The sequence below is a fragment of the Gavialis gangeticus genome, unplaced genomic scaffold (assembly GCF_001723915.1).
Source record: "Gavialis gangeticus isolate Ggan-Ray unplaced genomic scaffold, GavGan_comp1, whole genome shotgun sequence".
NCBI lineage: Eukaryota > Metazoa > Chordata > Crocodylia > Gavialidae > Gavialis > Gavialis gangeticus.
The window spans coordinates 156,855,901-156,869,251 of NW_017729025.1; the positions used below are offsets into that span (position 1 = coordinate 156,855,901).

The 13,351-nt window shown below is 47.5% G+C and overlaps 1 protein-coding gene across 1 annotated transcript in view; it reads right to left on the minus strand.

Moving 5' to 3' along the window:
- Nucleotides 1-13,351, minus strand: part of LOC109299239 (sodium/hydrogen exchanger 10-like) — a 259,437-nt gene that overhangs the window by 230,372 nt on the left and 15,714 nt on the right. The window contains exons 3-4 of the mRNA XM_019519839.1: nt 11,148-11,276; nt 2,182-2,347 (exon numbers count right to left, since the gene is read on the minus strand). Of these exons, the coding sequence (XP_019375384.1) occupies nt 2,182-2,347; nt 11,148-11,276 (295 nt within the window). The remainder of the gene's footprint in view (nt 1-2,181; nt 2,348-11,147; nt 11,277-13,351) is intronic.

Below are 13,351 nucleotides of genomic sequence, written 5' to 3' on the forward strand. Positions count from 1 at the left end.
GGGGGGGGAGGGGGAAGAGTATTCAAGGTGGAAGCAAGGTCCTGATGGGGCAGGCTGGGCCATTTGGGGGGTGCTAAGGGTGCCCACTGCCTCTCCCCGTGTTTCCAGAGTTCTAGGAGTGCTGCTGCCACCCTCTTCTGATTCCTGCCTGCCCTGCTATTTCCAGGAGAATGAACAGAATTAGAAGTACACTGATACATCAGTCTGATCTTGGATCAGCACCAATATAAAAAAAATTGATTGTATTGGAAATCGGCCTGATGTGGGCGATAATTTCGCCGATAAATGCCCATGCATGCGTACAGCTGCAGTGCAGCACGTAGGTGGTGAGGAGCACAGCCTGGCAGCATGGAGAGCTGCATTCAGCTGGTAAGTCTGTTGTGGTGGAAGAGGAGGGAACGGGGTGGGGGGCAGATCAATGCCCCCCCAACGGTGAGGGAGGGAGTGTGGAAGGGGCTGGTGCTGCCCAGCCAGGGTGGGGTGGGGCATGTGACAAAACCATGGCTCGTCTGGGGGGTGTGGAGTAGTTCCCACCGCTGCATGGACCCTGGGAGGGCATGGGGGGAGGGGGTGCCCCCGATCTGTGCAGGGCGCAGGCAAGGTGGGCCACAGCTGTGGGCTGGGGCTGCAGCTGTGCTCGGGGTGGGCGGCAGCGGTGCTGGGAGGGGGGTCTATGGCAGGGCTACAGCAAATTTTGGGGCGGCTTCAGCCCCCACCCCCGTATGCCCTCTCCCAGCACCAGCGCCACCTGCCCCAAGCTCAGCCCAGCACCAGCCCGCAGCTGCAGCCTGCCCTATCCCACCCTGCACAGATCTTGGGACACACGCACCATTCCCATGCACTCCCAGGGTGTGCGTAGAGGTGGGAGCCGCCCCCCACCTCACTCCCCTCAGATGAGCAACAGCTCTGTCCTACAGCCTGCCCCAGCTGGGTAGCGCTTACCCCAGCCCCTGTCCCACTCCCTCTCTCACCGCAGGGGCCTTGATCTACACCCCCCCACGCCCCTTTGCTCCCCTCCTCCCCTTCCACCACAACAGACTTACCAGCTGCATGCAACTGTACTGGAAATCAGATTGGTATCGGCCGATACGAATCCTTAAAATCGGCTGTCAGCATTGGCCCCCAAAATCTTTATTGGTGCAACCCTAAACAGAAGATTTAAAGCAGGTATGATTGATTGATTTATGGATATTTACTTTTTCTATTTTGACGTGATTATAAAAAACTTTTGACAGTATACTGTCATTACTAAATCGTGTGCCCCCCACACTCCTAATTTCATGCAATCCTGAACATTGACAATGATAAAAATAGAAATAAAAGCTAAAAAATAAGCATTTATTTTAGCTGTCAACATTATTAAAAAATAAAAATCAAATTCTGCCAAGCCTCTGTGTGAGTATGTATGTATGACTGATAAATATATAGCTAGAGAGAGAGAGAGAGAGAGAGAGAGAAGTTCATTTTCATAAAAGGTCATATGTATGTAGAATGAAGTAAACCACAGGGAACAGGTTCTAATTGAAGTACATAGACACTGTACTATGGACAAATTTTAGCAATTATTTCAGCTATAATGTTCCAGGTTTTAATTTATTTGCAGCCTAAGAAAGTATTCCTTAAGGTATCACCAATATATAATTTTGCACTTTAGGGGCTTGATCTTTCAATCTGGCCAAAATCCAGCGGATTCAGATCTGATGAAAGGGGCAAAGGTAGTTTGCAACAACTTTATTATTCCCGTTCTGGAATTCTAGGAGCCACCTTCACTCTTTACATGAGCTAAAATAGCTTCAAATGCTCACTGGAATTGCTTGATAATAGTTTCTAAAGAGATGTCCTGTTAGCCAGTGACTTCCAGAATACAGAGGTGTATTAGTAGCAGCAACACAGAATGCATGCCAAGAAAATGCTCAGCAGTCTGGTTAAGTTGCATTCATGGTGCAGTTCCAAAAAGGCTGTAAAAGCGGCCAGGAGATTGCTCCTTCATTCTAGTGGCAGTAAAACACAACTGAAATAAAGACCAACAATCATTTTCATACCTAAACTCACAATATAAGGGAATTCTTGGCCATAGGAAACTATATTTAAACTTCATTACTGACTTTTTCTGTACTTAGTATATATTATTTAAACCTTAAAATATTTATACTTTTTAAGTTAGTAGAAAATCTAGCATACCGATGTCTTTTACAGAAGCGACAGACAGGATAGGATCTGTTGTGCTAAGAATGATTCCAAATAGCATGCTAATATCCCAGGACCAATTATATTTATTGATTTTGTAAGTTAACCATCCAATTAAAATGCAATTCAGCAAAAAGCCAGGAACTGAAAGAACTAATACCTGTGAAGAAAATATATATGTGTATTAATGGATGTAAAATATATAGCTTATTGCATCACAATACAAGTAATTCATTCTATATTTCCAGCTCAAAATTATATGGAATTGAGTTTATAATTGAGAATAAATAATGCTGGGACAAAAAAATATTATTAGGCTATTGTAATTAGCCACAAAAGAATTACAAACACAGGAAGATTAAACTAAAAGAAATCCACACTTATTTGAACTATAGATTACATACTGGTACAATATCCAAACAATGTTCAGACACCATCCATAGTGTTCCGCATTCTTAGTTTTTACTGGTTTTCACTGATAAATCCCGATTTTTTTTTTAAGTCATTTGGTTTTTACTGATTTACACCCATTTTTTCAGTTCAAATCCCTGTTAACCGGCACGAGTGGCGAATGGCCCATGCCAGTTAACAGGGGTGCCAGTTAACAGGGATTTGAACTGAAAAATGGGTGGTGCTGATAAGCTAAAAGTGCTGCTGTGCTGGTTACCTGAGGCACAGGTTTCCAGCCAGATGCTGGCGGCTGCATGCAGAGCAGGAGGCAAAGGGGTGGTGGTGGCCATGCAGGGGTTGGGGGAGGGTGGCTGGAGGTGTGCGGCTCCTGGTTCTGACCCTGGGCAGGGCAGAACGGGCTGCAGGAATCACTCCCAGGGTGGGCAGGTCCCACCTGCACCCTGGCGACTCTGCCTTCAGCCCTGCCCCAGGCGCTGCAAGCTCTGCCGGGAGGGGGGGCAGGCAGGAGAGTCCAGCCCCACTCCCAGCAGAAGACTGCACCCGGGTGCTCAGCACAGGCCTGCGGGGCTGGAGATGCTGCCCAGGGCTGTAGGGCTCCCAGCTCTGACCCTAGGCAGGGCAGGAGGTACCGGGGCTGGGGCCAGGTCCCCCCCCCAATCCCGGTGATGTTGCCCGTCCCAAGTGCTGGGATGATCCTGGTGCTGCCACCAGCCCGGGCCTGCAGTGGCAGTAGGCTGCAGTGAGAACAGGCTCCCGCCTGCCCAGAACACAAAGAAGAGCCTGGGCTGGCGGTGACACCAGGCTCTTCCTGGTGCTCAGGGCAGGCAGCACCCTGCTCTTGTCCCATGCTCAGATCCAAGAGCCGCGGCCCCCCGACCCACACCCACTGCTGATTCCCCTACTTTGCTCCCTGCTGCAGCCCCGGAAGCAGTCAACCGACTGCGCCATGCCCCTCCCCCTACACCCCTTGCCTAGCTAGTCCCAGCCTTACTCTCTCCCTCCCTCACCCCTGATTTTTCCCCAATTTAAACGAAACTTTTCCCTTTCCTTCTTTTTACCCTGATTTCATCCTGGTTTTTGTTTCGAAGATGAACCCTGAAAAGTTCCCAGATTTTTTTTTTTTAATAAAAACCGAACACTAACCATGCAGCAACCATATCAGTCACAGTTAGTGCATATGAGTGTTTAAAAGACTCAAATTCAGTTAAACTTATTATTAAAGACACATTAAATTTTTTAGAAATATGCACACATTAGTGTTGGATTAATATTGCCATTTATCTTCCAAAACCTGGAAATAGGTCTTAAATAGGACGAGTTGCTTAATTCAACCTCTTTCCTACGTAAATTTGAAAAAACTTATCTGTTCACACTTTTTTCCCTTTAAAGACATGCTGATTTCCTAGTGTTTGGGCATGTGCATCTTTTCAGGAGATGTGGGCTCTATCAAGGATGATGTTTTTATGTGTAATTTCCACTTAAACAAAAGCCAGAATTGAAACAATATATAGTTTTAACCTCTCAAGCTTTTCCACATCCCTCCTAAAGTGGGGGGCCCAATACTGGATGCAGTACTCCAGCAGCAGTCTCACTAGGGCCAAGTAAAGCAGCAGGATGGCATCCCTGGTTTTGCCTGAGATGCATCAGTGAATGTACACCACAGTTTTGCCAGCCACAGCATCGCACTGGTGGCTCATATTCGTCTGGTGATCAATCAAGGCCCCCAAGTCTCTTTCAGTCGTGGTGCTAGTGGTGCTAGCATAATTCTGCCGAGCCTGGAAGTATGCTGAAGGTTCTTGCTACCAGGGTGCAGCACCTTACACTTCTCTACATTGAAGGCCATCAGGTTTTGGTCAGCCCACCTTGACAGTGTCCAAGTCAGCCTGTATCCCCAGCCTGTCCTGCAGTGTGACTGCCCTCCCCCATAATTTGGTGTCATCCATGATCTTTGCCAGTTCGCATCTGAAGATGTTAAAGAGTATCGGCCCGGGTACTGAGCCCTGAGGGACTCCACTGGTCACCATGTGCCATGTTGATTTGCTCCCGTCCTAATACTCTTTGGGTCCAACCCCGTAGCCAATTACCTAGATGATCAGGGCCACAGTTCCCCAGCTTAACCATGAGGACATCATGGGGAACTAGGTCAAAGGCTTTCTTGAAATCCAGATATATGACATCCATGTCATCAACCTTGTCCAAGGCACATGTTACCTGGTCATAGGAGATGAGGTTGGCCAGGCAACGCCTGCCAGTCATAAAGCCATGTTGGCTGGCATTCAGATGCTTGCCTTCCATTAGTCTGGTGTTGATGGTTCCCTTGACAATTTTCTCCAGGATTTTTCCAGGGATGGATGTCAGACTGATTGGTCTATAATTTCCCGGGTCATCCCTCCTCCCTTTCTTGAAGATAGGGACCACTTTGGCTTTTTTCCAGTCTTCTGGACCTCGCCCGAGCACAACGAATTTTCAAATATCTTTGCCAAGGGGGATGCAATGATGTCTGCCAGCTCCTTCAAGACGCTTGGGTGCATTCCATCTGGGCCCGCAGACTTGTGAATGTTGAGTTTCTCAAGGTGTTCCCTCACCTGAGCCACATCAATTTTGGGCCTGTCACCCACTCCCAGGATGGTTTGTGTCCTTTCTGACAGTGTGGTTCCCTTGTGGGGATCCCCTTTAAAAAACACTTTAATTTAGGACTGATTAAACCCCCATGTTGTGCACACACCCTGCTAACTTATGTGCCCCTCCGGCAGGGAGGAGAGAGCGAGCTGCCAGTGAGCGGAGAGGTCCCTGGGCTGCAGGTGGGGGCAGGGAGGGGCTGGTACTTCCCTCCATGGCAGCAGTGGCCCCCCCAGGCACAACCCGCCTGCAGGCACCCAGCTCAGGAGGTCCCAGGGCGCACCGCAGCTGTGGAGGGAAACACCACGCCACTGCGCAACTCAGGCAGGCAGGCAGGCTTCGTAGGTAGGGGAGGATCAGGCTTACCGCTTTTCTTGGGAGGCGTCTGCTTTCCCGAGCTGCTGCCAGGCTGCCTGCAGGGCTTCCTGCAGAGCCGTGGAGCTGCACAGAGCCCAGTGCTTTGCTCCACAACTGTACAGGCAGCAAACTAAAACTCCTCAAAGGAGTTTTAGTTTGCTACGCCCCAAGTCATTTAGGAAGCATTATGGCGCCGAATATCCTACAGTGGCTGGAATTAATGTGCAACAATACACCGCTGAGGCGTGCAAACACTGACGCCATTAAAGCAGTGCAAAAGCATTTAGCCCGCTTTAAAGTGTCATGCACACACACCTCTCGTTTCATCTACATATGGCCTTAGGGGGGTTGTGATCTTATCATATACAGCATGGCCCTCTATCATTTGAAGTAATTTAGTCACTAATAATAGCAAAAGTCTTTTCTTTGTGGAGACTTGCCACTAGAGGAGAATGGAGATACTTTATCAATGAGTTTCACAACTATTTGTTAAAAGCAAAGGAACATTGTAATTCAGGAATAATGTTTCTAGTTCATATTCTCTACTCTAAATAAGTATACGCTTGTAGTTGCAAACCCTTCTGCCCCGTCCCTTTCTGTCACTATCCCTACTCACTACCCTTGTCCTCATCCCTGCTACTACACCCTCTGCAGCTGAGGTTCAGTTCCCCCACAACTGCTACCTCTGTCCAACCCTGTGCCTATCACTCATATTTTCTCCCATCTCCCCCTACCCCCTATCTGATCCTACCCCGTCCTGCCTTCCAATTACTGTTGCTAACCCTTGCCACACACCCATATCTCACTGTGATAAACTCTTGTCAGTTTCTTACCCTATATCTCAACCCTTCTCACCCCTATTTTTATCTCCCTAGGCACAAACAGAAGAGACATTTTCCGGACAATCTGGTCCCTGAAATCTCTCTACAGCCATGGCATAACACATGTGCACAGCTTCAGAGTGCTTTTAAAATGGCTAATCATGTAAAAAAATAACCCTTGTTAAATTAGGTATTAAGTGAAGGTGCTCTAAAATAAAATGCCTTTGTGTAAAGCACAAAAAGTTACTGCATGATTGAAGTGCCCTTTATAACTTCTAGGCCTGTGCAAAGCTTCAGGTGGTGATTCGATTCGGAGGAGACTCAGCCCAATTTGGTGGCCAAATTTCCGAATCCAAATTGAATCAAGGGACCAATTAAAAGCTCTCCAAATCAATTTGGAAAAGATTCGGAGAGCTTCAGTGATTGAGGCAGTACCTACCCGCTGCAGCAGGGACCTGGACCCGGACTCAGCGCTGGTAAGTAGGGGGCAGGGGAAGGGAGGCTGGAGGAGGGGACCAGGGGGGGACCCCCACCAGGCTCCATCCCCTGCCTGTTCCCCCAGTGTCTCCCAACCCCTGTCCATTCTCTGAGCCCTCTTCCATGGCTGCCCTGCCTCCCCAGCTCCCAGTACTTTAAAAAAAAGCCCCCACTCACCAGTTGCTGCCTGGTGGGGGGGGGATCCCCACTGTCCCCTGCTACCCCACACTGCATGGTGGGCTCTGCCATGAGCCCCCCAAACCTCCCCTGCTCCCCCATCCACTCCAGCTCCCGGCCCTTTAAGAAAAAAAAACAAAACTCCCCGCACTCACCATCTCCTGCAGTGGTCTCAGGGCTTCTGGGGGCTCATGCAGAGTCCCCCACGTGGTGTGGGGCAGTGGAGATGGCCCCCCACCAGGCAGGAACCGGTGTGACCGTGATTTTTTTTGGTTTTTTGTTTTTAAAGGGCCAGAGCTGGGGTGGGTGGGGAAGCCATGGGGGGGCTGGGAGAGCGGGCAGGGGTCGGGGAGCTCATGGAAGAGCCCCCCACGCAGTATGGGGCAGCAGGGGTTGACCCCTTCCCAGTAGCAGTCAGCGAGTGCGGGCTTTCTTTTTTCAAAGTGCCAGGAGCTGAGGCAAGGCAGCTATTGCCGGGGCTGGGAGAGCAGGCAGGAGATGGGGCCTATGTAATTTGGAGATTCGGCTGATTTGGCAGCAGCTGAATCGCCGAATCAGATTTGACCAAATCTATTCGGGACAGTGATTCAAATCACCAAATTGAATCACTGTCCCCCAAATCAGCCAAATCCAAATCCAAAGCAAATACTAGCTGCTTCACACAGGCCTAATAACTTCTGTAAGCAACCCCTGGCCACATCCACACGTGCAGACATGTGCAGTTTGAGGCACCAAAAACCTCATTGGGGTACGACAGATCACATGTGCTGCATGTTAAACCATGTGCGGCACTGCTAATCTTCAGGGTGGGGGCAAAGTTTGTTACCAGGATTTCCCAGTAGCAAAAAAAGCCCTGGGAAAAAAAGTAGTGCAAGGCATGCCAAAATAGCATGTGCTGGCAGAAACGCAGAGACAGGAAGCAGGCAACCCAGAGTTCACCCCAGCCATGTGCCACTCCCCAGATGGCTGGGGCACAGATGCCTCAGCTCAGGGGTTCTACAGCATGTGCATCTCTGCATGCTGCTCCCCAGCTGGCTGGGGTGCAGGTTGCCTCAGTGTGTGGGCTGCCTGCTGGCTAGCCCTGCACTGCGGCACCCTGTGTCCCAGCCAGCACCCTTTCTTCCCCACCTCCTTCCCCCAGCATATAGAGCCTAGTCAGAGCAGCATGCCAGGAGCCAGGCGCAGGCAGTTTGCCCACAGCGGAACAATGTGCACTGTGCAGGGGCATTCACTGTGCATGGGTGTGCACTGAGGCAAAAAATACTGGCAAAAATTTGTGCTGCTATTTGTGCCACCGCAAGCACACACCCCTGCTTGTCTGGACGTGGCCCTTGTGTTCAGATCAGGTTGTTTTGTTCTTCTCATTCCCCAAATGCAGCTGTAGAAGAACCTAGGGCACAGAAGCAGATCTTTTTTATGTTCCCAGTGCCAAACAGCCTCTAACAGCCAGGAAAAGCAATTGGAAGAGAAGTCCTGCTCAGTTGTTTTTATCTCTGGGATAAAGCATGTTCACTTCCTCTCTAGAAATGGTGCATCCACAATCCAGATTGTGCACACAATCAGACTCTTTGAGTACATTAACTCCCAAATTCTACTGAAAATGCCTGAACTAGAAATTTGCAAAAGCATGTAACCTAACCAAATGTAGGTGGGATTTTCACAGGAAGAGCACAAAAGCGTGCCCTGACATCAAGGCAATCCATGATGCCAAATTTTAAATATTCTATTTCAAATTATAGAAGTACTAAAACATCTTGGTGAGATAGTCAAAATATTGTACTTTATATAACCAATGTATTTGTCCTTAACCTTGTTCTTGGAAGTGACTGAACTATTTTAACTGAACTTCAGGTTTTTTTGGAAGTTTTAGCTTCAGATATCCCCTGGCAAATAAACCTTTATTTTAAACTAGTTAAGTCTGACAAATTTACAGGCAACTGAAAACAGGGTCTTACAATGGAAAGCATTAGACAATTATACTACAGGCATGACTATACAAACCACCTGTGTTATGTTTCATATTTTTTACATTCTTAGGGGGGGACCCTAATTCAATTCTATCTCCTCATAAGTAGAGGGCCTACTACCAGTTGAGGTAGTTCTGTGATAACTAAATCAACAGCACCGTTTAAAGGACTGATTTCAAGCAGCACCTACTCAAAGATGATTGGCACTAAGGCAGAGAAAGGAAAACCTGTGGGCCTTCCCAAGACTGGAGGGCAACTGTAGGCATTAGGTCCAGGGGATAGAAATGGAGTAAGAAGAAACACCTCATGCCCAAAGACAATAGAGTTAGCTAGAGATGCTGATAGAGTATCCACTTCATGGGAACTTAAATTGGGTAATTAGGAAAAATCTTCACCATCAAGAAACTGAAGGGTAAAGAACAAGGAAGAGGTATAGCAGAAATCTGAGGAGTACAATGGGCCTTTGACAGTTTATAGTTTAGAGTTAGATTCACTATGTATAAGTATGAACAAGCTAGCTCAGGTAGCAGCAGCAATCTAGTTGTAGCAGTAGAGGGCCCAATGCAGATTAATTTACTCTGCAAGGTAAAATAATTCAGATAGAGCCGAATGCTGCTATGGCTACATAGCTTAAACTAGCTACCTTGAATACTGGCAGCAATCTCAAGTATTTCTGGACTACATTGAACTCTGCAGTGTAGACATATACCCATTTCTTGGATCTTCCCACAAACCTTTAGATCAGTACTGGAAGGGCAGAGAAAATCAGAGATGTAACACCTCTGTGCCTAACCCCGATTATAGAAGCAGTAGAGCTCTTTTCAAAATGTTTAAAATATGCTGCTAAAACCTTATTGGCTCCACAGAACCCTTTTTCTTTATACAGTGTATAACTTTCGCTTAGTGTTCCACATTCTGTTTTTATTTTTAAAAAAAATTGGGGAATTTTTCGGGGCATATCTTCAAAACATAAAAACCAGGATGAAATCAGGGTAAAAGGAAGAAAAGGGAAAAAATCGGTTTAAAATCAAGGAAAAATCAGTGGTGAGGGAAAGAATAAGGCTGGGACTAGGGAAGGGGCGAGGGAGATGGGCACGGCACAGGCCATTGGCCACTTCCGGGGCTGCAGCAGGAAACAAAGTGGCGGAAGCTGTCAGTGGGTGCAGCTCCTGTTGCTATGTGCCCCCCGCGAGGGCTGTGCCAGGTTCTTCTGGAGGAAATGTGTCCCCGGATCTGCACACAGGACGAAAGCAAGCTGCCATCCACCCTGAGCACCAGGAAGAGCCTGGTGTCCTCGCCAGCCCAGGCTCTTCCTTGTGCTCTGGGCGGGCAGTAGCCTGCTTGTGCTGCAGCCTGCTGCCACTGCAGGCTGGGGCCAGTGGCAGCATCAGGATCTTACCAGTGCTCGGGACAGACAGTAGCACTGGGAGGGAGGGGGCCGGGGACCTGACTCCAACCCCAGCACCTCCTGCCCTGCCTGGGGTCAGAGCCAGGCGCCCTATGACCCTGGGCAGTGGCTCCAGCCCCATGGGCCCGTGCTGAGGGCCCCGGTGCAGTCCTATGCCACTTGGAGCAGATCCGGCTCTCCTGCCTGCATCACCCCAGTGGGGCTTGGGGCTCACAGCTCCCAGCACCCAGGGAAGGGCCGCAGCCGGAGCTGCCCGCCCCAGGAGTGATTCCCGTGGCCCGTCCTGCCCCACCCCGCCCAGTCACAACTGGGAACCCCACGCCTCCAGGCAGTGGCTCCAGTCCCATGGGCCCATGCTAAGCAGCTGGGTGCAGCACCCACTGCAGGGAACAGGGCCCCCCCCCACCAAAGTGAGGCTTAGGGCTCACAGCTACCAGCACCCAGGGCAGGGCCGAAGCCAGAGCTGCCATTCCCCACTCGTGCTGGTTAACAGGGATTTGAACTGAAAAACAGATGTAAATCAGAAAAAACTGAATGAATTAAAAAACAAAACAAAACAGGGAATTTATCAGCGGAAATCAGTAAAAACCGAGAATGTGGAACACTACTTTTGCTGAACTGTCTCAGCCACACTTTATAGTCTCAAAGAAAAACAAGACACATTAAACATTTACCTATTCCGTATAATGCATTCTAAAATACATTTTTAAAACTACATCTTACCTGCCAAAATGTTTTCTGAAAAGCATAAAAATCCATTTCGAAGGCAGCCGTAAATATTACAACTGGAGCAAATATATGAAAAAACAGGACAGGACCAATATCTGCGACGGACAATGTAAGCACACTAAACTGGCAATACAAAAAAAAAGAAAGGAACCTTATGTTACTTGTTTCCAGTAATCAGTGTATATTCTGAAAGCAAAACAAATTATTGTAAATGGCACTCCCAATCTGTTAATACACAATGAAATATCAAACACTCCAATTAATAGTTTCCATTTCTTGTCCAGACTTTCATGGCAGTGTGGTCAATCATTGGCTTGCAAACTTTTTTCAAATGGTCTCTGAGTGATGGTATCAATACACTACGATATGGGGAAATGACAGGTAAAAAATGATATTGTCAAGCACCCACCTACTAGCAGCTCCCAGATCAAACTAGTACTTCTGTCTAGCAAATATACTGAATATATGTAATAAATATATGGCGTTACACAAATCCTTTCCCTCTAAACACATTAACGTGAAAGATTCCTGGGGTAAAAAAAAATGCAGCTTTATATGCAGAAAGAATAAAGGATTTAATCCACTTAACTATGATGAAGCTAGAAGCTTTTTAACCTTCTGAGACCCTTCTAGATCACACATAAGAATAAACAGCTTATGTACTACATATATAGAAGGAAGACAACTCTTGCTGATGATCTCTCTTGAGGGGATTTAAAAGGGGAAAAACTCAGTAGACAGGTAATTTTACCTGACATGAAAAGCAAATCCTGATTTAAGATCAAACTGTGGAACTGTTCTTTAAAATGCCTTTTTCCTTGCAAGAAAATCAGCAACAATTACTTATAGAAAGGAACAGCAATTTCTTCAGAATCTCTGGATGAAATAATGAGAAACATTAGAATTGTTGCTTAAAAATGTAAGAGTTTATGAGAATAGTGACCATATTACAGACTAGAAGGGAAGAGGAACAAGGAGACTTTAAATTTTAGTTGCACACGATGCCTCACAAACATGTGCCTGTTTGATCACCATAAGTGCAGAAATTTGCCTTTGTGAGGTACTTAAAGAAAAGCTTAAGAGCAAGGCATCTGGGATTTGCTGATGGTAATGGGAAAATCGCCTGTTAGTGGGGAAAAATAATTTCTTGTTCAATCAGTCTGCTTCTAAGAAATGTACTTGTGAGGTGTTTTGCTTTAATAACAAGAAGATGGCAATAGCAGAGATTGACTTTGTGGTATGTGGTTTACATCCTGTTTTATGCTTGCTGTTTATTTACATACACTAACAGACATATTTATCAATTCAAATGAAAACAAAGCAAGGCTGGATCTAATGCCGAAATGCAGATTGCACACAGGGGCATTTTAAAACCATTTGAATCTAAAATATTTTGTTTTGTTCAGAGCTGTACACCAACAATTCAAAAAGGTATTTGTAGCAACAGACACCTACTGCAGGTTGGCAAGAGAACTCTCTCTCACAGAGAGGTTTGGCTCTCTGCTACTATAATAACTTCTTACTTGCCAGGGATATATGGCTAGGATATGAAAGAGGATGGTTGTCTGGCAACCCAATATACTTGCCATTACCATGTTTTCAACAGAACATCAGCTTTTGGCAGCTCATAAGCCCAGAAGAACCTAATGCTGCTGTTCATCAGGGAATCAGACAGATACCCATCTGGTAAAACTACATAGCACAGTACAGTGCCATACAGAAATATGTGAGTTAGCTTAGATACCATGACATCTGTCCAGTTCATACACACTGGGTGCGTCTACATGCGCTATTAATGTGCTTTAGGCTTACTGCACAGTAAAATACTGCACAGTAAACCTTCCTCAAGAGCATGTCTACACGCGCACCCTGTTGAGAGCAGATTTGCTTCCAGTGGGAGCAGCCCCATACACAGCTGCTTCCTTGTTTTTCCCCCCTGCAGCAGCCAGGGGGAGCTCCACACTTACCTGGGTGCTAGCCTCAGGGCTGGCAAGGGGGATAGGGGCTGGTTCTGGTGTGCACGGGGTCAGGAGACACACGGGTTCCAGCAAGCTCCCTGCTGGACGGGTTTCCCTGCCCAGCAAGGGTTGGCCAGGAGCAGTCCCGGATGTGGGGCAGCTGCTGGTGAGCCTCCCATCAGGCAGCCCTCCCTCCTCCTCCACCGGCTCAGCAAGGGACTGGCTGGGAACTGTCCCCAC